The sequence below is a fragment of the Leiobunum rupestre genome, chromosome 1, assembly GCF_980474605.1.
Source record: "Leiobunum rupestre chromosome 1, qqLeiRupe1.1.hap1, whole genome shotgun sequence".
In the NCBI taxonomy this organism is placed as follows: domain Eukaryota; kingdom Metazoa; phylum Arthropoda; class Arachnida; order Opiliones; family Sclerosomatidae; genus Leiobunum; species Leiobunum rupestre.
The window spans coordinates 35,821,653-35,846,675 of NC_143384.1; the positions used below are offsets into that span (position 1 = coordinate 35,821,653).

Here is a 25,023-nt window from a genome sequence, read left to right on the forward strand (position 1 = left end):
AATATTTTCACTGTCACTAGAGAATGAGGTTGGAAAAAATTGTGATTCCCCGATTTCACTTTTACCGAACGCACTCCACTCCCAAGAGTGGAGATTTTGCCATTTCCCACTCGCCGAGTGTACTGGCGGCGAAAGAGTGAAATTCTTCAAGGTCATTTTTTTCACTCTAAATGACGGCGGGAGATTTGAATATAATACATTTACATTATTATTTTATGAAGTTTTACAGTGTTCTCAAGATTTATAAATCTCAGTTCAAATATCTTTAAGAGTTTTACAGTGTTCTCAAGATTTCTAAACCTCAGTTGAATTATCTTTAAGAGTTTTACAGTTTTCTCAAGATTTCTAAACCTCAGTTGAATTATTTTTAAGAAGTTTTACAGTGTCGAGGCGACTACTGTTTAACCGGTTATTTATTTTTTAATAAAACTTAAACACGAAGAGAGTGAACAAGTTTCTTTAATCGAACGTTTTTGGCTGGAATTCGGTTTATATGGCCCTTGAGCGAATTTGTATGGTAAATATAGAAATTAGGCTCCCTTTTTGAAATAACCATATTATTAATAAAACGAAATATCTCTTACAGGGCGGAATGTTAGTGGCTTTAGGGACTACAATCACTAAAGCCAATTTGGAGAAGGAAGCGCTGGAATTGGAAATTCCAGAGGCAAATGATTTGCACCTTTTCAAGGAACTGCTATCCTTTCAAAAACACTACAGACCTAATAATAGGGAAATGGATGATGGTTCATAAAATCCTCCTAGAAGTCCAAGTTCCAGTGTTTAAGAAGCTCCAAAAGGCACTGCTTCTGAGGCTTCGGACTCGATTTTTGGAAGAAATCGTGAATGACGACTACGTGGTAGCCGCCCTACTCGACCCGCGACAAAAATCCGTTGTTTTCGATCGCCTATCTAGTGGGTTTTTATTTTTTCTCAACATTTCAAAAGTTGCGCGCCTTAAATTTTTATTGTTATATTTTAGATTTCCGTGAGTTCCAAATCGCCAAAAGAGGAAGGCCATCGCGACCCTACGAAAGTACCTTTCTGTTGTTGTCGAGATTGATGGAAGCGAGCCTCCTGTAACCCGACAGACGGAACGGGACCCCGCGGAAAACCTATATGGTATGGCCATCGTAGATGAATTAGGGGAGGAGGAAGACTCGGGTCATCAGCTTCCAGCCAGCTCAAAAGCCAATGATGAACTCGACCGGTATTTGCGGGAAGAAAGGTTAAACATGGAACCTCTAGAGTACTGGGCGAAATACCAGAAGGACAACCCTCATCTAGCTGCATTGGCAAATAGAATTCTTTCATTTCCAGCTTGCACGGCGGATGTCGAACGAATGTTTTCCGTGGCTGGAGCCATAGTCCGCTACCGCAGAAGTAGCGTAACTTTAGGAAGAGTATGCAAGTTACTGACATACAAAGAGTACCGTTCTCTGCAAGTGAAAGAAAATGCTTGTAACAGTGTTATTATTAAATAAAAATATTCAGTATTTAATATTTCGTATTGATTAAATTCAAAACTCTTATATACATACAGTAGCTCCTATTCGTTTACTTAAAGAGATAGTGTCAGAATTTTCTACGTATATGAAGTTTTTTCATCAATTATTTAAAAATATAGTAAAGAAAATATAGCTATAAAACATTTGGTATAAATATAAATATTCACGATTAATTTCAAATTTTAAAATAGAAAGATAGCGTAACTTTTATTTATCACATACTGTCTACGTTATAGATAAGTTGATGTTTATTGGCTGCCACTAGAGCAAGCTGGAAATAGAATTTTTAGGGGATTACAGGAGGAAATTTAACTCCCATCGCTTTCTTTTGATCCGAGTTTCCCGCTTTCGCACGCTTTAAGACCCTCATTCGATGGAAAGTAATGGAAAGATAAGCCACTTTTGTTGTTATTATTACTGCAGGAAGGAACTGCACAATACACTGTGGCGCCCACGGTCTTCGCTGCTTTCGGTCGCATCTTTCCGTAGAATATAAATATTGTTATAATGACTACGTATAAGAAATAATGATATAATTTATAAACAATACCTTGTTATCGACTTTTACTTCAATTTCTACTTTGAAAATAATATTTTTATACGTAGCCGGCTCGTGAAGTCGTGATTCGAGAATCTCGAACCGCGTGGTCCGCGAGAAGAAAGTCAAAAAACGCGTTTACAAACCTCTACGCGATAGTAGAAAAAGACTACTGGAAATTCCCCGCCGCTCGAGCGCGCCGAAATCGACCAAACTCATGACGTCAACAATCTGTAAAGTTTTGCGCGGCTATTGAAATACCATTATTTTACATTAAAATATAAAACTAAATACTAATTGAAAGTGCTTATATGTATATATATTCTGATTCCGGACCTAAAAATCTATCATAACGTGTAAGCCAAAGAACAAAATTTTAAATTAATATGAGTTGGCACTATATGGTCGAAGGCGGCTTGAATCATTTCCGGGGTTACTTCCAGGCAAGCGCTTACAATTCGTTGACGTAGCTCTTCAAGGGTCTCAAACTGAGTGGCGTACACCTTGTCCTTGACGAAGCCCCAAAAAAGAAATCCAACGGAGTCAGATCGGGCGACCTTGCTGGCCAGTGTACGGGACCATTTCTCCCTATCCATCGTTGTGGAAATTCATTGTTTAGGTAATCTCTCACGGCTCTGTGGTAATGAGGCGGGGCACCGTCTTGCTGAAACCACAGTTTTGGTCGTTGCGCCAACGGCAGTTCGTCAAGTTGTTGTTCTAGCTCATTTCTCAAGAAATCTAAATAACTCTGGCTATTTAGATTTTGCGGTAAGAATACTGGACCAATTAACCGGTTTCCAACAAGACCAATCCAAACATTCGAACGCCCAAATTGAAATTGGTGACGGTGTTCATATCCCCAGTGTGGATTTGTGTCTTCCCAAACATTATTATTTTGGTGATTGTAAGGGCCGTCTCTTGCAAACGAGGATTCATACGAGAATAGCATGATGCGGAGGAATTGTGGGTCGTCGTGCACGGAATTTGGCAGCCAGTTGCAAAACTCCAGCCGTTGTTGAGCGTCTCCATCTCGTAAACCGTGGTGAAGCGTTGCTCTGCAAGGATAGTACTTATGCCTATGTAAAATTTCCCAAATGCGAGCGTTACTGCAAGCCAAATTGCATTAAACACCAGATTAACAAATTTCTGACTTTCATAAAGTTACACTACTCTCCCAATGGAATTCAAAAAAAGTTATTTTAGCTTGCCCAACTTGCAGGGGCGGCTCAAGGGCCGGGCAACCCGGGCAACTGCCCGGGGCGCCGGTTTGAGAGGGGCGCCGAAATTGAGTTGTGAGCCTTTTTGGTTTACCAAGAATCGGATTTGTTTATAAAAATTTTAATGAAAGCATAACAATTTGAAAAATCTTTAGCTAATTGGAAATACAAACTGTTTTACCAACCAAAATGTCCAACATCGTCGATGAACGTTTTTTGCGACTATTTTTTTACAATAGTAAATAAACCATAAAATTACGGTGCATAGTTTTGACGGATAAAGCATTTTCCTGGTATTTTCATTATAAACCAGGGTATATAATATGAAGAAGAAAAAGTGGTTGGGCGATAGTACAAGAATAGAAGGGTGTCAGAATTTTTAGCCCGGTGTACCTAGCAACAGGGGCCATACCACCGGAAGCCTATCATCATAGTGCCCTACGCCAGCGTCCCCAAGCCCGGACAGGTGACAAATCCAGCGAGGGGCTAGCCAGTAAGAATTTGCCTGTACACCAATTACGTAATCAATAATGAGTACAGATGAGTACACATGATTACGATGAGTACAGACCGATTACGATGAGTACAGAATGATTAGGATGAGAACATAATGATTACGATGAGTAAACAGGCAACCCAAATCTTTAAAATTGTTACAGATGATTAATTAAGTACGGGGTAATTCCAATGAATACGCGTGATTAGAGATGAGTACGAAAATTACAAATGATTACGGGATTACAAATGAGTTCAAAAGATTACCGAAGATTACAGTTAGGGTGAACACCGATTACGGGAAGTGGTTAGCCCCTCGGGTAGTAGTACCCTACTACTGATGGTTGCACCTTTGACGCAAACCACTCAACCCAGCAGAAGGTGCAGCAATGGGTGGACCAATCCTCACTTCGCACACAGCCGTGGGATTAAGAGTGGATGCTATAGCAACTCCAGCCGACACCCTACCTACGTAGGTAAAGAGTCATACCCTTTGGAGAGAGCTCCTAAAGGGGAACGACGGGAACACAGCGGTCCACATAAAACGGGCACAGCTGGCACCGGAGATCCCGGTGCGACTCCAAAAGGCCGAGAAACAGGAACAGAATTATCAAAATTATTTTAAGCACTAGAGGAAGGTTCAGCCTAATAATAAAAATATAATTCAATTATGTAATTGTTAAACGTTGAACGAAAAAGAGGCTTTTACTGTATTCTTCCCCCTTAATCTGTCGTGTGTCCGTGGTTGGCGTTAGTCACTTCTATTTTAAGCGCACGCGCAGAAAGCCATTTATTAGTTTCAGTTAAATAGTTTTAGTTAGATAGATATTAATTAGAGACACGTTGAATTGAATTAAGATTATAAAAAAAGGAAATTAAGAGAAGCCGTTGAAGCAGAAAAGAAAGCGACAGCTTAAAAAAAGTTCTTAAGTGTAGGCCTTAAAAAATCCCGCCAAATACTGTTTTAATTAAGTTGTTAAAGCAATAAAGCGTTCTATCAAATAGGCCCAAAACCGGCCAAACGTTTCATACAGACTATAGAGCTAGTTCATCAGGACTAACAAAGTTTGTTATTCTTTGGTTTAAGAGAATTTGGCTTATATCCTGTCTTTATATGAATATTTTAGAGACGTACCTTTAAGCATATGTAACATAATTGCTCAGTAGTATGCCACTGTACCTTTATTCCATTCAAAAATCTTCACTAACGGTTTGTTTCACCACGAACCAGTAAAAAGGTGGACTACGTTAGATTTTAACCTTTTTATTCATCCTAGTAATTTTGGGAATCACACTATTGGCTACTAACATATTTATTTAAGCCAATGGAAAACCTCTAAATTGAGAAGGAATTTTTTGCGTCGGAATTTTAGTCAGCCCAATGTAGCTTTATTGAAATTTATAAACTCGCTCGGTTTGTGCGGATGAAGTTAAATACTGAGTAGTTTAGAAAAATAAAAGGAAAATGACCAATACGGTTCGGTTCAGAGATCACTTTCCGAAAATGAAATAAGTAGTCGAAGTGGGATATTCCACCAGCGTTATTAAATCCCATACCAAGCCTAGAAGAGTTAGGCCTAGGCTCAAAAGAATCTGCAAAGACTCCAACCTTATAGATGCGCCAGAAAAGATCAACCTGAATTTCAACTATTTTTTCCAATAAACCTGCTTCTTTTATTTGACAATGCAAATTTATTTCAGAACGTGAGTCTCCGAGAACTTAATTAATTGGCAAAATAATTACATTAGCAGAACTTGACACTATATTTTAGCTCCCAAGCCTTGGTTGTTCAAACCGGTTTGTTTACTAAAATAATGGCCGTCGGTTTATCAGACGTAAAGCTATTTTACCGGGGGGGGGGGGGGGTAGTTTAATTTAGTCTCAAAATAAAAGAGGCGCCCAAAATCCCCCTTGCCCGGGTGTTTAAAATTTCTTGAGCCGGCCCTGCCAACTTGTCACTTTTTCAAGTCGTATTTTGTCAGTGAAAAGGACGTCTATTTTTTCGCGCCAACGCTATTTGTACATTTTCGGTGACGCTCTACAATTTTCTCTTTGACAATTTTCTCTTTGACAATTTTCTTATAGCACCTAGCGTTTAAAATTAAAATTTTCAAAAAACGTGAAAATATTTTTCGATTTAAATGCAATTTTGGTAGAAAGTGTCCCCCGGCACGTATAATGTATAGTACAAATTTCAACTTTCTAGAAAACTTAGTTTTTAGAACAAAATCACTTTTTCGAACACATAAAAACACCCTATAATATCAAATTTGAAGGCCAATAATAAATATTATTAAATATTGTTAAATACAAACGGCAGTGGGTCAACAACTGAGCCTTTGGGAGCATTAGAAAACTAATAAATGTTTAAAAATAATTGGAAATAAAAATATCAAATTCAAATTTCCCACTGAATTTTGGAGTGGAAAGAGTGACCTCAAAAAAATTCACTCTAGGAGGAGAGTGCTTTACGATAATAGTGAATTTTATCTCTCTCACTCTAGAGTGAGAGTGAAAATATTTTACTTCTTTCACTCTAGAGTGAGAGTGAAAATATTTTATTTCTTTCATTCTCACTCTCTTACGCCAGCTCTAATTCGGGGAGTGACGATAAAGCGGAAAATTCACTCTTAGGAGTGGAGTGAATTTTCAAAGAGTGGAGTAAAAAAATTGAAGGACGGCAGCACTCGCGAAATATCACTCGGAGTTTTGCCCAGGTCTGCCGACCGCATGGTAACATTCACTAAATAATACATAAAGGACATATTTCAAGGCACTAAGGTAAATAAATTTTCATGCTTTTTAATAATTGAAATAAGTCATTGATTGGTTGGATTAATTACTAAAGCAAAATTTCAACTTTTTTATTACTTATGTATATTTAAAAACCTTTTTATGGTTTGTTGATGGCGAAAAAGTCAGTTATGGTGGTGTAGTCTAGAGAGTGGTTATATTTTTGTTGCTTTTAAATAGAAATTAAGAGTTAATTTCAGTGTTTAATACTTTTAATGGGATAATCTCTTGCATGAAAACCCTAAAAAGGTTTGTTGATGGTAGCAAAGTCTGTTATGGTGGTGTAGTCTAGAGAGCAGTTATAATTTTGTTGATTAGAAATTGAAATTAAGAGTTAATTTCAGTATTTAATGCTTTTAATGGGATAATCTCTTGCATGAAAACCCTAAAAAGGTTTGTTGATGGTAGCAAAGTCTGTTATGGTGGTGTAGTCTAGAGAGCAGTTATAATTTTGTTGATTAGAAATTGAAATTAAGAGTTAATTTCAGTATTTAATGCTTTTAATGGGATAATCTCTTGCATGAAAACCCTAAAAAGGTTTGTTGATGGTAGCAAAGTCTGTTATGGTGGTGTAGTCTAGAGAGCAGTTATAATTTTGTTGATTAGAAATTGAAATTAAGAGTTAATTTCAGTATTTAATACTTTTAATGGGATAATCTCTTGCATGAAAACCCTAAAAAGGTTTGTTGATGGTAGCAAAGTCTGTTATGGTGGTGTAGTCTAGAGAGCAGTTATATTTTTGTTGCTTTTAAATATAAATTAAGAGTTAATTTCAGTGTTTAATACTTTTAATGGGATAATCTCTTGCATGAAAACCCTAAAAAGCTTTGTTGATGGTAGCAAAGTCTGTTATGGTGGTGTAGTCTAGAGAGCAGTTATATTTTTGTTGATTAGAAATTGAAATTAAGAGTTAATTTCAGTATTTAATACTTTTAATGGGATAATCTCTTGCATGAAAACCCTAAAAAGCTTTGTTGATGGTAGCAAAGTCTGTTATGGTGGTGTAGTCTAGAGAGCAGTTATATTTTTGTTGATTAGAAATTGAAATTAAGAGTTAATTTCAGTATTTAATACTTTTAATGGGATAATCTCTTGCATGAAAACCCTAAAAAGCTTTGTTGATGGTAGCAAAGTCTGTTATGGTGGTGTAGTCTAGAGAGCAGTTATAATTTTGTTGATTAGAAATTGAAATTAAGAGTTAATTTCAGTATTTAATACTTTTAATGGGAAAATCTAATGCGTGATGTCATTTAACATTTTATTGACCAAAGATTTAGTAATTAGTAAGAATACTTCTTTAATTTATTTTTATATTTGCTTACATTAATTAAATCATTATAATTGACCAAAATGTTTATATTTTAAAGGTGCTGTACGAGTAAACAATTTCCTATATAAAAGCTCAGGAAACGGATATAGAAGAGATCATTAAAGAATTAAAAGCTCGAGCAAGGGCAAAGGTAAAAAACAAAACCAAACCTTAAACGCTGAACAACAAGTAGAAAACAACAAGGAAAACAACATGAACAATGAGGATTGCGAAAAGTAATCATCTTGTTAAAATTTTTAATTTCATTTGACAAAATCACCTATAAAGTTTATTTGGCTAATTTTTATTCAAAGGAAAACTGATTCGTTAATAATTGTACCACTATCCCACTACAATAAATTTTTTAATATACGATTTTTCGTTATGAATTTGGTTGTTTGAACTTGTTTCTTAAACAGTAGAAAAATATTAATAAGGCCTAATTTTATCGTTTATTCTCGATGTCAAATTATCACCGCCAAATATTTGTCACCAACTATTAGACAAGTGTTTGATTGGTGTTGAGGAAGTGTAAGTAGGGTGTTGAGGAAGTGAAAGTAGGGTGTTGAGGAAGTGAAAGTGGGTTGGTGAGGAAGTGTATAATAAGTATTTGGGTGGTGTTAATTAAGTGTAAGGTTGGTGTTCGAAGGGTGTTATTCTAGTGTTAACAAGTGTAACATTGGTGGTTAAAAGGTGTTAAGATAGTGTAAAGTCAGTATTTGAAAGGTGTTGAATAGGTATTTTTACTCGTGATGTATGGTGTTGAGGAAGTGTAAGTAGGGTGTGAGGAAGTGTAAGTAGGGTGTTGATAAAGTGAAAGTAGGGTGTTGAGGAAGTGTAAGTGGGGCGTTGAGGAAGTGTAAGTGGGGTGTTGAGGAAGTGTATAATAAGTGTTTGGGTGGTGTTATTTAAGTGTATGGTTGGTGTTCGAATGGTGTTATTCTAGTGTTAACAAGTGTAACATTGGTGGTTAAAAGGTGTTAAGATAGTGTAAAGTCAGTATTTGAAAGGTGTTGAATAAGTGTTTTTACTCATTTAACTCACGTGGATAATAAATGCGTACACACGTGATTTAGGCGGACATGATCCATCGTTGACACACGTGGATGTAACACGTGAAATAAATTATTACAAAACTCGTGTAACGCACGTGGATAATAAATGCGTACACACGTGATTTAAGCGGACATGATCCATCGTTGACACACGTGGATGTAACACGTGAAATAAATCATTTCAAAACTCGTGTAACGCACGTGGATAATAAATGCGTACACACGTGATTTAGGCGGACATGATCCATCGTTGACACACGTGGATGTAACACGTGAAATAAATTATTACAAAACTCGTGTAACGCACGTGGATAATAATTGCGTACACACGTGATTTAGGCGGACATGATCCATCGTTGACACACGTGGATGTAACACGTGAAATAAATCATTTCAAAACTCGTGTAACGCACGTGGATAATAAATGCGTACACACGTGATTTAGGCGGACATGATCCATCGTTGACACACGTGGATGTAACACGTGAAATAAATTATTACAAAACTCGTGTAACGCACGTGGATAATAATTGCGTACACACGTGATTTAGGCGGACATGATCCATCGTGGACACACGTGGATGTTACACGTGAAATAAACTATTACAAAACTCGTGAAAAACACGTGATTTTGCTACCTGGGTAGGCTCACTATATTAGGAATGGAATAAATCGAAACCAAAACCACATAAATGAACAAAACCCTCACACTACCCACCAATCTTAATTTTAACAACGCTTTTCCGTTACCGTTTTGGCTTATATTTGCTTTAATACATTTTAACATTCTCGGCGGAAAATTTCAATTCAGAACTCTTAAGCCGATTGAAGAAACTAAATAACTGAAGAAGAGTTCATGTTATTTTAACAAAATTAGAAGTAGTGATGGTTCCAAAGGTTAAAGATTTTTTTAAAGATATCCCGTGTATGCCCCCTTATAGGCTTTCTTAAATTCCATTCCGTTTAACTGACATGAAAGCACTTTGGATCACATCCAAGCAGCTAGTCTATAGCTGAAAAATCGTTTATTGCGATCAAATTGGGCCGTTGATAAAGGCAGAAAAAAAGGAAAGACACGTCATCAAATAAAAAATGGTGAATAAAATCTAATGAGATTGGGCTGACTTTGTGCAACATTCTGTCTGGGAATGACCATGAAGTAAATAAGAATCGAATTTTTTATCTTACGTTTACTCTGATCTCTCCGCGGCATTTTTCCGTTTCACCAAGAACAGACGACAAAAGAGAGGATTTCCCAGATCCGACTTTTCCCACTATAGCAGCCAAAATTCCTTTTTCAAATTCCAGACTTATTCCTTGGACAACAGGCTCGTGCGAAGAATCCCAAGTGAAATACCCGTCAATAAATTCGATTGCTTCAAAAGAAAACCGTAAATAGCGCATAAACATTCATAATAAATGTAACCCATATACCCAGTTGCACCCTTAAAAAAGGCAAATTTGAACTAAAAAAACGCTTTTAAATAATAGGCAGTTCACTTTATTTCCTCGAATTAAGGTTAAACGAACAGGTTAACTGATATTCACGATTTGGAAATTGTTCCATTTCAAAAAAGAGCTAACAGCCAATTCCTTTTAAATAATCCGAAATAAATTTTGTTAGAAGATAACTTTTACAATTCAGCTCCTTTAAATGCAAACATATACAATTTCGGAATTTTACTTTTTTTGGTTAAACCGTGAAAAATTAAATCTCTATGGGATAAACTGAGACGGTAATTTTATCGGAGTATTATTTTTGGTTTGGAAATATTTTCGTAAAGGATCATATTATAATTTAGTTTCTTTTACCGAATCGCATTCTGAGACAGACCTCGTTCTGGATGAAGAGGTCGACAATTTGGACTTGGGGTTTCCTACTCTGTTGTTGGAAAGTCACTCGCATAGTCAAACCAGGACCTATACCGATATACAACCCCCATAATAAAAGAAAGTGTTGATACACTTACCGGCCCCCTTCTAATTATCAACATCCAAAACTTTTTGAAGTTAATTATGACAAATTTAGAAAATGATAAATTTCATACCCATCTGATTAAATCTAACGCTTAGCAAATTGACGAAATACGAAATCGAGAATTTTTACTTGCATAATATGCAAATTTCAACATTTTGTATATCCTGAACTATAAATATATATTATAATTAGAACGTTTATGCCGTTTAATAGCTTTTCTCTTAGAATTTTGTATGTGTTTAAAGAATAAATCTTTATTATTGACAGTGATTGGCTTCGCCGTTAAAAAATGTTTTTTTCCTTTTTGTAAAAAATAACAACGTTATAATTTTTTTCTTGTTAACCACTTTCTGATTTCAAATTATAGATTATTTTCAATAAAGCAATCTCTTTGATTTTTCGAATATTATTATATTTTTTTAAATATACGACTTGCATTACTTAAATCAATAAAATTTACTAATTTAGACACACCCCATATCTCAAACTTTAGTTTTTGGCGTTGGTAAGGTTTTGCCACTGGGCAGCTGTAGGTAGTAATAACGTTTGTAACATTACGTATTATCCCACTATTTTCAGTAACCATGCTAGAATCTCTAGAAAAACAAATTATTAGTAGAAAAATAACAATTCCATTACCAGTGCTCTTTTTATGATTCGAATGGCCAGTTAGGACGTATGATTTTATTTCACTGCCGTTTAGAATTCCGTTAATCCGTTTGAATGAAACCCTTAACTAAAAAGAAAAACAAATCAATATTTGAAATCTATTAAAAAGGTACTCTAGAAAAAGGTTAACCATTGATAGTTCATTTATAAAACTTGGCAAAAGGAAAGAGTTTGCAGTTATTGCCCCCAATATTTGCAAAGTTGTAAATGCAATTGAAGGTGAAAAGACATTCTCGTCATTCAAGAAAACGAACATCGTGAAAGAAAGGAATGATCCCTGCAAAATATGTTGCTTACAGTTAGTCTAAAATATAACTTTGTCAATTAAAAAATCGTTTTCATTCAAAGTTACTTAGGTACACCAATTAACATTTATTTACGAACTTTTAACCTAAACTCTCGATTAAAATTAAAATATAGAATAAAAAAGCCTATCCCGTGTTTTCTCTTACAAGCCTGTGGTTTTCAAATATTTTTTCTGAAATTACCAGCATTAACTTTACCAATAATTAACAAAGCTCGCAGAATTAAGTTGCGTTACTGATTGTTGGGGTTACGAAATTTCAAACTGATGAAAAAATTAATTTCTGATAAAACGGATCCATAGTTTATTAACAATTAAGTTTATGTTTTATGTTTTCAAATATTGTGTTATTATTTTATCTTGACATACTGAAAAGTATCAACCAGCAACTTCAATTCAGTTTTTTTATTTTGAGTCAAAGTGTTCTTGAAAGCGTGTAATTAGGTTATATAATCGTAGATGAAACAAGTCGGCCAAACCTGTTATATCATATCTCCTCGGAGGGGATTTAGTTTATTCGCGTCGTCTCACCACACTAACTAAGCTTGTTCATATTCAAAACTGTTGAGAATAACAGTTTGAGCTTTCTTTAAGTTTTATGACATTATAATCCTTCTTTAAATAGAAGCTTTTATTTTCAAGGCACTTTTTAATCGATTCATTTTTCTTAGAGAAAGGATTTTTTAGTTTTAATTGTTCTCGAGTTTTTTCTTCAATATTTCCTCTCTCAGCCTCGGAAAGTATAGGATAATTTTATCTTATATATAAGTAAACATTTTCCCTGAAAGTGGATGAATTCAACGATTCGGCATGATGATTGACACCAGCAATTATGACTAGATCTTTTCTTGGGCTATTCACAACTTTTGAAGGATTCAATATACCTCTAGAACTGTCAACAGAAAGTTTTTTTGGAGTAGAAGGAGCCTTGTTTGTACTAGGAACGTTGCTTTGACTATTTGGAGTAGGAACCTTGTTTTGACTATTTGGAGTAGGAACCTTGTTTTGACTATTTGGAGTAGGAACCTTGTTTTGACTATTTGGAGTAGGAACCTTGTTTTGACTATTTGGAGTAGGAACCTTGTTTTGACTATTTGGAGTAGGAACCTTGTTTTGACTATTTGGAGTAGGAACCTTGTTTTGACTATTTGGAGTAGGAACCTTGTTTTGACTATTTGGAGTAAGAACCTTGTTTTGACTATTTGGAGTAGGAACCTTGTTTTGACTATTTGGAGTAGGAAACTTGTTTTGAATATTTGTAAAAGGGGGCTGCAGGGTTTATCCATTTACAGAGCCCCCCAGTACAAGTTACGTCCTCAGGCAACTCCTTTAAGCCCATGTATAGTCTCTTAACGCATAGAAGGTGGCAGCCGCATGATGGCATTTGCCTGTAATGTTGTAATGATAAATTTTGATTAAAGTTAGTCTCACAAATTTAAGAAATGTTGCAATTGTCTTACCCCGCAGGACATTCGCAGTAGCTATGCAGCACTTGCCCTTCTGGCTTGGACAATCCGATTACAATATTGTAGTTACCCTTCTTCATTGACGGAAAACAATTTGGACGAATTGCACAAACCATATTACGCTCTTTAAGAGGCTGGTCATTGTACTAGAGTTTTTGAATATAGCCTTCTTCAAAGAACCTAAGCCCTTTAGCTTTTCTGTTTACATCGAATAATTTGGTAAAAGAATCTTCACAAGTTCCAGCAAAACGAGGAGGGAAACCGTTTAATCATTTAACCCACGATTTATTCTTTTTATAATTGAAACCTAAAGTCCTCCATTTATTTGTGTCTAATACACAATCTGTAAAACTGGTACTCGGCATAGAGAATAGGTTTAAACTAAACTTAAATTTCTTTCAATAACTAAGCCTTGGTCAAATTAAATTTTCTGAAGTCGACGTTTACTCCAGAGAAAAACATGCAAAAATGAGAGAAAACGTTTCAAGAAGAAAATTCCCGTCCTATAGCTTTACTTTATAGTCTATAGATGGCGCTCGTGTATTTTGCGCATGCGCAGAAGATAATACCGAATCGGTGTATTAATACAACTATATTTAAGTCGATAAGAAAACCCGTAAATTAGTACAAAAAACTAACAAAGTGGACCACTCACAGGTTTTACCTTTTAACCCTCTTATCTCTACTGACTGCGCCAAACCAAGATTTGTACTTTAAAATTACATACGTAAAAAATGTAGACTTTAAAAACCATTAATATACTCTTCCGCTAAGCTGAGTTTATAATTTCAAAGAAATGTAACATGTATCGGTGGTTCTGTGGTAAAACGTTCGTCTGTTATGCAGGGGAGCTCGGGTTCGAAAACTGGGCGGCGCAATCATTTTTAATCAACAGAGAAGACGCTACATTAGAATATCTTCGATGTAATAATTTAAATGGAAAACGAAATGTCGTGCTATTTTAATAAAAACCGAAATTTAATAATCTGTTAATTTGTAATTAGCGCTTCCGATAAAGCTGAAGGACTAATTTTCGATGAAGTGTAATCAGTGTCGGTGAGAGATAAGGGAGGCGACATACCGATAAGGGGGCACCTGCGGGCGGGGGAAACGGGGGTGAAACGGGCCCCTATAGGGGCCCCATTTTGCGTACATTTTCGGCGGGTCAAAAGGTTAGGTCAATAGGTTAGATGATTTACGATGTTATACCACCTCATAAAACCTAACCCCCCATTGTGGGTTAATAGGTTATCTGCCCCTATGCCGGTATGGACAACGATGTTATGCAAACAGCTATAAACCGTTAAATAGGGTGAAACGGGCCCCTGTAGGGGCCCCCATTTTGCGGCAATATTCGGCAGGTCAATAGGTTAGGTCAATAGGTTAGATGATTTACGATGTTACCCTGGGTCAATAGGTTATCTGCCCCTATGGCGGTGTGGACAACGATGTTATGCAAACAGCCGTTAAATGGGCCCGTCATAGTTAATATCTGGAGGCACACCATTTTAGGTCAAAAGGTTAGCTGATTTACGAGGTTAGATGATTTACGATGTTATAACCCATAAAACCCAGGTGTTAACCCATTTTAGGTCAATAGGTTATCTGCCCCTATTCGGCAGGCGGTGTGGACTGACACGATGTTATGCAAACAGCCATTAAATAGTTTCCGTCATAGTGAATGTCTGGCACCTGTCTTTCGAGTTGGTAATAAATAGTTCAATGGGTTTTCGCCGACAAACACTTTCAAACACTTTCGGGCCCCTAAGGGTTGTAAAAGGGTACCGTAAAATAGCGGGTGGTCATCGGTAAAAGTGTTTTGGAAAAAAAGAGCAGAGTGTATACAAATTATAAGGTTTTATTATTGCTCCCAATCGCTAGAAATTGGCTTTTTTTTCCCATTCACTATAAATCGCAGCAGTTTGCCAGAATTAGTTTTATCTCTCCGAAATAATTAATGTACCCAAAATTGGACCGCCCGTTTATTATTCTTTTTAGGGGGATCTCTATGGGCGTTTAACATTACAATAAAGCTAAAAGGTCCAGTTTGGGGTACATTTGGTCCGAAATGGGGTACATAGGGGCGAAAATGGTGACTTTGGTCGTTTTTAGGGTACATTTGGTCCATTTGGGTCCATTTTTGGGTACATCCGAATTGCAATTGGAAAAACGAAGAGCCGTAATTTGTTCCACCCATCCCTAAACTCCTTAAATTTATTGCTATAATTTATTTATCGCTGGCGAACCCTAGAATATAATTAATAAGGACAAGTTATTTAAATTTAATTTAGAACTTTTGTTTACATGATTACGACTAATCCGATATGATATATAATCCGTTTAAATCGTAATTTATCTATATAATTGTAATTAATTCGACATTTTAAAGGGTTGAAACGAACTACCTTCTGCAACTTGTATAAATAATTTAATTAAAAGTTCTAATTCACGTATTTGTAGTGTCTAGCCGCAGTATCGTCTGACATACGAGGGACAGCGACTTCCCACCCCACCACACCCCACAGTCGCATTCGAATCTTCTTTAACTAAGAACTCTCTGCATAATTAATTTTTATAAAGTAAAAAAATAACCTTATTAATAGTTAATTAATAAGATATATAAATAATTATGCTTTATATGCTTTACGTAATGTGTTTACTTCTATATTAAGCTATTTTAAATACCATTATTGGGCTCAAGTACATACCATAAATATAATATAGCAAATTTGAGGGTGTGTATTGACAATATAAATACCAAAACAGTAAAAAAAAATAACCTTGTTTAGCGTTTTTCGATTAGAAATTTATTATCAATGATCGTTATATAGTGATATACCATTTCTTATCTTGATAAGTTTACAGATAGAGGTAACCATTATTACGTTACAATGCGGTTTTTGTTATGGAACCAATGACAATAAGCTTTAAAATTTGCTTATCTTTGAAAAAAGTCTCTTATTTCCAAGAACTATCTTATCGTGTGTAGATGCTCTAGAATTTTTAAAGAGGAAATGGCTGTGCGATATAATATTATTTTGGCGTATTTCAATAGGTTTTTCTATAAAATGTTCAACGGCCGGTCTCCGTCACGCAACGCCAACTTCACTAATAAAAGTTGGCAGTACTTTTTTATTTCCTCTTGACCATCGAAATCTCATATGTATCTAGAATGCTGCCGCCTACGGCCGAGCTTGTCGCCAGTTCGTTTTGAACCTTCAGCCAATGAGAGGCCGTAGAGTGGTTCCACCAAGGAGGATAATAATTCTCCTTGGTAAATATAATAAAATAGAAACTTACTTTTTATTCTCTTTGACGGTACAAAGGGATACAATATTTCCATCAACGCGACTTCCCACCCCACCACACCCCACAGTCGAATTCGAATCTTCTTTAACTAAGAACTCTCTGCATAATTAATTTTTATAAAGTAAAAAAATAACCTTATTAATAGTTAATTAATAAGCTATATAAATAATTATGCTTTATATGCTTTACGTAATGTGTTTACTTCTATATTAAGCTATTTTAAATACCATTATTGTCTCAAGTACATACCATAAATATAATATAGCAAATTTGAGTGTGTGTATTGACAATATAAATACCAAAACAGTAAAAAAAAATAACCTTGTTTAGCGTTTTACGATTAGAAATTTATTATCAATGATCGTTATATAGTGATATACCATTTCTTATCTTGATAAGTTTACAGATAGATGTAACCATTATTACGTTACAATGCGGTTTTTATTATGAAACCAATGACAATAAGCTTTAAAATTTGCTTATCTTTGAAAAAAGTCTCTTATTTCCAAGAACTTGTATAATTATCTAGAATGTACTAGAGCTATTAGATATTTTGGATGAAAGGCGATCTAAAATTTATGCTTGTTTACTTAATTATTTCATTTAACCTCATTTTGGGTATGATCACTCTAGTACAAACATTGATCATAATCGATATCCTGAAACAATCATCAAATTGATAATATTATATTTTTAATGATTAATTAATCGCTTGTTTTATTTTTTATTACCTTAAGACATTTTCTCGTTATTTAATAAATTAATTGTACATTATTTATCGTTATTTAGTTTTTCGTTGAGCAAAGTTTTTTGTCTATGATTATTTGATAAAAAACGTCTCTTATTCACAAGAACTTGTATATTTATCGAGAATGTACTAGCGCTATTAGATATTTTGGAGGAAAGGCGATCTAAAATTTATGTCTATTTACTTAATTATTCCATTTCACTCTAGCCTTAACCCAACCAGTGTTTATTCTTTATATTTAAATAAAGCATATGATGTTTTTTATATTGACAACATTCCGATTAAACAGAAGCGAAGATATAAGAAAAGGTTTTTATTGGAATATCCATTTCAGAAGACCAACGTCAGTGAATGAATTGGGCTAAATTTGGAATGATGTAATGAATAAGGGAATTATACATAACATAAAACTGAACTGTTGGAAGATACAGGGTTATATCAAATGAAGGTGCTGAATAAGTAAACGTTATCTGAAACACTTAACTTGGAAGAAAATCAAAATAGGGCTGATATTATTTCTACCCTCAGAACCCACATTTTATACTTTATATACGGAGATCCCTCAAAAATCGAGAACAGTTTATGAATAGACTCGGTTCGAGTAAAACATATGTGTTTGTCTTCTTCGAATATAATCCAAATGGGTCGAAACAAATATATTCAGTGTCCAAGTTGCGAGAAACGAATACGTGGCTATAGATTAAGAACCCATAAATGTAAACGTACATCGTGTACAACATGCAATAAATCGTTTAAATCACAACTGAGTCGGCATATTAGACGGTGCAGTCTAAGCCCTCACAAAGTAAACTTGGGTAAAGTAGAAGCGGAAATTGATAAACAACGAGTCCGCGCAGAAGCCGTTGCTCGATCGGGACTACCATCGCATCTTTTTGGAAATTTGACAAGTGCTTGGGTGGAACAAATGAAAACCCCTAAACGAATAAACAAAGATATAGAACTTAGACCATGGCAGAAAAGTTTATTGGAACATTTAATTCTCTCAGACAGAAAAATAATATTTGTAATAGGAAAAGATGGAAATGAAGGAAAATCGTGGATGTTAAATTACTTGAAATCCCGTAAGCCCGACTTTGTACATTGTCAGCAAGTGACAGTTTCGGGGAGTGAAATGCTTTTTCAATTGAAAAAAGTTTGCTCTGGTGTGAACCACTTTTTCTTTAACACCTTGAGAAGCATAAAAATATGCGACGAACACTTGGCAGTATTTGAAAGTTTAAAAGATGGTGAAATTGTTAGTACGAAATATAATTGTGTGAGTATAAATATTAGTACTCCAAATGTAGTTTGTGTTTTTGGAAATTATATGCCTGAATCTTACGGTTTAAGTTCTGATAGAATTGTACGATTTTATATAAAAAATAATTATTTAAGTAAAAATTAATTATGAAATATGTATAGTAGAAATGTTAATATAAAATTTGCATAATTGAGGACGTGTGAATATAAAAATAGTAAACTTAAGGTTGTTTGTGTTTAATTCCCGATTTTTTTGGTATATGTTCATATTATAGCCGTCCTCAGGTTATCTATATAAAAACAAATGGTTGTACAAAAAAATGAAAAGAAAGAATAATAAAATTGTTGATTTAAACCAGAAAAGGTATGTCGGTCAAATGTTTGAGTTTTCTTAAATTTATTTCATATACATTTCTACATGTTTTTATTTCACTGTAATAAAGTCTCTAACACTTATGAATAGATAATTGTATAATTGATTTACAAGTTATTAGAGTTAGAAATTTAGTCTTAGCAATTGTTTTTTCACGCTTTATTTAAGTCAAGCAATAACATTTTTAAAAATGAAAGCTGTTAAACGAAATAAAATAAGCATTTCTGAACTTTTTATATTAATTATGTTTTATTATTTATAACGATATGGATTTCAATACATTTGAAGAAGCGAGTAAACTCAGCTTATCAGACTTGGGCAAAGTGGTTTTTAATTGATGGTGTTATATAATAAAATATACTTCAGCTTTTGAATAAGATTTTTTTCTATCCAACCGATATCCTTTATATAAAAGCTGAAGTAATTTATCCATTCAATTCAACAAGCATTAAAAAACCCGGTTCAAGTCAGAATAGCTGTGCAAAGTACTAATAACGTAGAAAATTTTTTTGGGGGTTCCATTGACCTGATGAAAAATTTTCATAAGATAAAGTTACTGGACTGATGGAAGCTTCAGTGTTTTCAGAGCGAAGTCTTAATTGCATATTCTAAGTTTTTTTAAAAACAAGTTTATTTCTAAAAATGAAAAGGACATGTTTTATCGGGGGCAAACTTTTTCCGTGTGAATGGAGAAATGATAATTAAAGAGTTAGCTATTTACGATACGGAAACGGAGAAGCATAACGTCTGAACCTTTAAACCACCATATTGTCACGCGTAACTAAGGATAGGTAGACGGACCGACCAAGCATCATCTATAAGACGTACACTTTGTAGTCCGTTATAACAAAGGGGCCGAAGGTCACCGGCCACTATAAAAGGCCGGGTCTCTCCGAAGTCAGGGCGAGGTTTCTCGGTGTAGGCCGAAGAGAAGAGACATAAGCCGAATAGGCTGAGCCTTCTCTGACGGGACGACTGGACCGCCTGCTGCAAAAGCTCGCCCCAGACGTCTAGGTAATAGCGAGAGGACTAACGCTGAACAAGCGCAGCCTCTCGTGAAAATCCTCCTACGGCGGGGAATCGAACTCCCTCGGCTGGCCCTTCGTCGGTCGGCCCGTCTACCAGTTCGCGTTTACACTATTTTTGTATATTTATAAATAAAGTATATTTCGTATTGAATAACTTGTTGTCGTCTCATCCTACCGTAACAACTGGTGGAGTGCGCCGAGTCTTTCCCATCCCTCCATCGCATGAGCACTTCGTCTGATACTGAGATTTACTCGGATACCGACCTTTTCACGGACGCCCTCGCCCACCACGTCGACTGGGCCTCCAATTTCCCCAACTCCAACGCTTCGGGACTCGCCGATCCTGTCGATCCGGCTTTCCATTCATTCGAACGTCCGCCTACCAGCGTTTTTTTCAACCGGCAATCACGTCGTATTCTCCGTCTTCAACCTGAATACGGCCCGCTGTTACCCGCTCACGCCATTTCGCGTAACTCTCATTTACCGCTATCCGACTGTCCCTCTGCGGCGAACGCAGACACCGTCCACATGGCCAACGCTGCGGAATTGCCAGCGCTCCTGGCCCAACTTATGGGCGCAGTCAACCTACGCCAACACCTTCCCAAATATGACCCCGATACTCAGGAAGCAACCGGTTGGCTCGCCTTATTCAATCAGAGTACCTTGGGGCGCACTGATGAGGAGAAGATCTCGTTCTTTACCACGGTACTCCAGGGCAAAGCCCTCGATTGGTATTCTCGGTTGCTGCGGGGCAATACAACTTCCCAATACTCATGGACTGATTGGGAGGCAGCTATCAAATCTGAATTTGGGCGCTCTTCGCGCTCCATTTTTAACGACCTTCTCTCTCGCCAACAAAAAACCAACGAAGACCCTATCAAATATTACCGCGACGTCTTGGCACTTTGCTCTTTGGCCAATCATTCTATGCCGGAAGCCGAAAAAGTCAACTTCTTACTCAAAGGGTTGAACCCGCAACTACGGGAGAAAATGGTTCTAATGAGCCCGTCCACGTCAGCCGAGTTTCTTGACAAATTACACCTACTCGCGACGCTTCAGCCCGCTCCCGCGGAGGACACCACTGCCAATAAGAAGATTCTTGAGCTCTTGACAACCGCTCTAGCCAGTAAATCTTCCACGGTTGAGGATCGACACACCTCTCCTCTGCTCTACCAGACACCGATACAAGACGAACTCCAATCCCTTCGTCGTCTGCTCGAAGGTCTGCAAAAAGACGTAAACGATCTCAAGCGCCGCCGAGAGTCTAGCCCTTCACATCACTGCAATATCTGTGGACGAGACGACCATCGCTCTTCCTATTGTCGAGACCAGAACGGGGCTCGGTCTCAAGACCGTTTCCGATCCCAGTCTAGAGATCGACGGTCCCAGTCCCCGTTTCGTGGTCGGAGCCCATCACCGTGGCGTGGACGCAATAACTCACCTCATCCTAACGGCCGGTTTATCGCCCATCCGGGAAACGGGGACCGACGGCGGTACTAGGAGGGACCCTGCCGTCTGCTACCCACGAACCTTTCCTCCTCAGTTCTCCCGATAAACTTATCTCTCTCCCTGGACTTTTAAATGACAACACCATTAACGTTATTCTTGACTCTGGAAGTACTAAAAACATCATTAACCTCACAATTTGCCGATCTACTGGTCTTCTCATCCGCCCAGCCGGCTCAATAATGCTACGAGTAGCCGATGGCAGCCTCATTACTCCAGTCGGTTCAACTAGCCTCACACTGGGGATCGGTGAATCTTCTTTTCAAATTGACGCCCTTGTCATCGACAACTTCCATCACGAACTGCTGTTGGGACTGGAATTCTGCTCTTGCAACAACGTCGAGATTAGCTTCCGAAATCGCACGGTTTCCCTGGGCAACGACACCTTTCCTTTGCCCGACCGTCTTTTCGATCACTATACCAACGTTCGATCCTTCTCCGACGTTACCATCCCGCCTCTCTCAGAGATGCCAATCGAAGTTTCCGTACCAAGGGCTTACGATACTCTACTTATTCAAACTGCACCTGAAACATTTGAGCGCCATGGCCTTCTAGTGTGCAAAACACTAGCTCGATTTCAGAAAGGCCGAGCGTTCATTCGGGCTGCCAATCCCTCCCATCACCCTATTGTTCTACCGCGTAATTGTCATATCGCCACCGCTCATGATGTCCTGGAACTACAACTTCTGGACCCAGTGGAACCCACTGTTGACACCCTCCTTCCGGAGCACTTAGATATCGGTGAGCAACTGTCTGAATCTGAAACGCAGTCCATCCGCCGTCTTCTCCAAAAACACGCATCCGTCTTCTCCAAACACGAGAATGATCTAGGACGTACTTCTTTGATAACCCACCAAATAAATACCGGGGACGCCGCGCCAGTACGTTGTCATCCGTACCGGAAATCGCTTAAGGAACGGGAGGTACTCCGAAATGAAGTTGAGAAACTACATCGGGCTAACATTATCCGAGAGTCTTGCAGCCCTTGGGGCGCACCGGTAATCCTCGTCAAAAAACGTGATGGCTCCTGGCGGTTTTGCGTGGATTGGAGGCGTCTGAATCAGATTACCAAAAAAGATGTACATCCCTTACCACGAATCGACGACGCACTCGATCGCCTCGCCGGGTCTACCCTTTTTACCACTCTCGACCTAGCCTCCGGCTACTTCCAGGTTGAAGTTTCCGAAAAAGACAGGGAAAAGACCTCTTTCGTCACTCCGGACGGCCAATACGAGTTCAACGTTCTTGGCATGGGGCTTTGTAACGCTCCGAGTACCTTTCAACGGCTCATGTATAGGACCCTTGGTGCTCTAATGTGGAAGGTGGTCGTTGCGTACCTCGATGATATCATCATATTTTCCAAAGACTTTACAAGCCATCTAGGTCATCTCGAACAGGTCTTATCATGCCTGCGTAGTGCGAATTTGAAAGTTAAACCCAGCAAATGCTCCTTCGCCAAAACGGAAATTAGATTCTTGGGCCACATCATCAACGGCGTCGGAATTTCCCCAGACCCGCGGAACCTGGAAGCTGTCAGGCAATTTCAACGTCCAACAACAAAACGTGCAATTCAGCAGTTCCTCGGCCTTGCCGGGTACTACCGGCGCTTTGTGAAGGGATTTTCTCAGGTAGCCAAGCCATTAATCAACCTAACGAAGAAGGACGCACCATTCACGTGGGAAGCAGGAGAGGAAGAAGCTTTCCAATTCCTCCGCGACGCCTTAATATCAAGCCCCATTATCCAACACCCTAGATGGGAGCTACCCTTCGAAATTCACACGGACGCCAGCGCATACGGAATAGGTTCGATTCTGAAGCAGCGCGTTGAAGGACGAGAGCACGTTATCGCCTACGCTAGCCGTCTCTTAAACGCGGCAGAACGAAATTATAGCCCTACCGAGAGGGAGTGCCTAGCTATCGTCTTTGGGGTTCAGAAATTTAGGCCTTATATTTATGGGAACCCCGTCACCATCGTTACTGACCATCACGGCCTCTGCTGGTTAACGACTGTCAAAAATCCAAACGGCCGGCTGGCCAGATGGTCGTTGACCCTCCAGGAGTTCAATCCCATTATTAAACATAAGGATGGGAGAAAACACCTTGATGCGGATGCTCTGTCTAGGGCACCACACGAGCCAGCCCCGGCGATTCAGGATTCGCTCCTCGCTACTCCATTACCAGTATCCGATGACGACCTCGGCAAATACGACATCCACCAACTTCAGTTACAAGACTCATTTATGGAACCCATCATTCGGCATTTAGAGAACGACCATCACTCGGTCAAACCTACCCGTAAGCTTCGCCGTGCTAGCGAATGTTTTACGCTTCGCGACGGCCTCCTTTGCCGACGGATACTGGCCTCGACCGGATTCCATTACGCCATAGTCGCTCCGAAAACCATGAGGTCCTCCATTCTCTATTACCTTCACGATGACGTTCAGGCTGGCCACCTCGGCCTTAGAAGAACTTGGGAACGAGTTCGTACTAGATTCTGGTGGCCTAAAATGCTGTCTCACGTGTCCAACTACGTTTCATCCTGTATGGCCTGCCAGAAACGTAAAACGTACCCGTTTAGGCCTGCGGGACTACTACAGCCTATTCCGCCTACAAGGAAACCCTTCCAGAGGGTGGGAATTGACAAATTGGGACCATTTCCCGTCTCAAACGACGGAAATATACATATCATTGTCTGCACCGACTACTGTACCAGAATGGTAATGGCCGCTGCAATCCCAAGAGGAACAGCGGACGAAGTTGCTCGCTTCCTGCTATACAAGGTGATACTTCAGTACGGAAGCCCCAAAGAACTCATCAGCGATCGGGGAACTGAATTTTTAAACAAAGTTGTGGCTGAAATAACCAAACTTTTCAGCGTTGAACACCGTCGCACAACAGCCTATCATCCTAGAACCAACGGTCTAGTCGAACGATTTAATAAAACCTTGCCTGATATGATATCGCAGTACGTGTCTGACAACCACAGGGATTGGGATCGTTTTCTTCCCCACCTAGTGTTTGCCTATAACACCTCCATACATGACACCACAGGCTACACACCGTTCTTTCTACTACACGGTTACGAAGCCGACTTGATGCTTGATGCCGCTCTGAACCTACCCGCTGCTACTATTGCAAGCCAGTTTGGATTCGAAAACATCGTGTACGCCGAGCGCGCTAGAGCTATAGCAGCCGACCGTCACGCCATCTCCCAAACAAAACATAAACATCGTTTCGATTCGAAACGTAGGGAGGCAGATTTTAACGAAGGCGACCTGGTATTATTGCGCACGCCACGCCGCATCCCAGGACGGTGCGAAAAACTTCTCCACCAATACGCTGGCCCTTACCGGGTAATTCGTCAAACTGCGCCAAACGATTTCGAGATATCGGACTCTTCGGGGAAAAAGACGGACGTAGTGTCAGTTGAGAGGCTAAAACCATATTTTCAGCGAGCTGATTGGGA

At 38.2% G+C, this 25,023-nt stretch overlaps 1 protein-coding gene across 5 annotated transcripts in view; it reads right to left on the minus strand.

Moving 5' to 3' along the window:
• Positions 1-25,023, minus strand: part of LOC149962220 (multidrug resistance-associated protein 1-like) — a 244,146-nt gene that overhangs the window by 160,152 nt on the left and 58,971 nt on the right. For all 5 annotated transcript variants that reach the window (XM_090179141.1, XM_090179128.1, XM_090179132.1 and 2 more), the window contains 3 exons: positions 11,694-11,840; positions 11,534-11,630; positions 10,105-10,292 (listed from right to left, as the gene is read on the minus strand). In XM_090179141.1, coding sequence (XP_090035267.1) covers positions 10,105-10,292; positions 11,534-11,630; positions 11,694-11,840 — 432 coding nt within the window. The remainder of the gene's footprint in view (positions 1-10,104; positions 10,293-11,533; positions 11,631-11,693; positions 11,841-25,023) is intronic.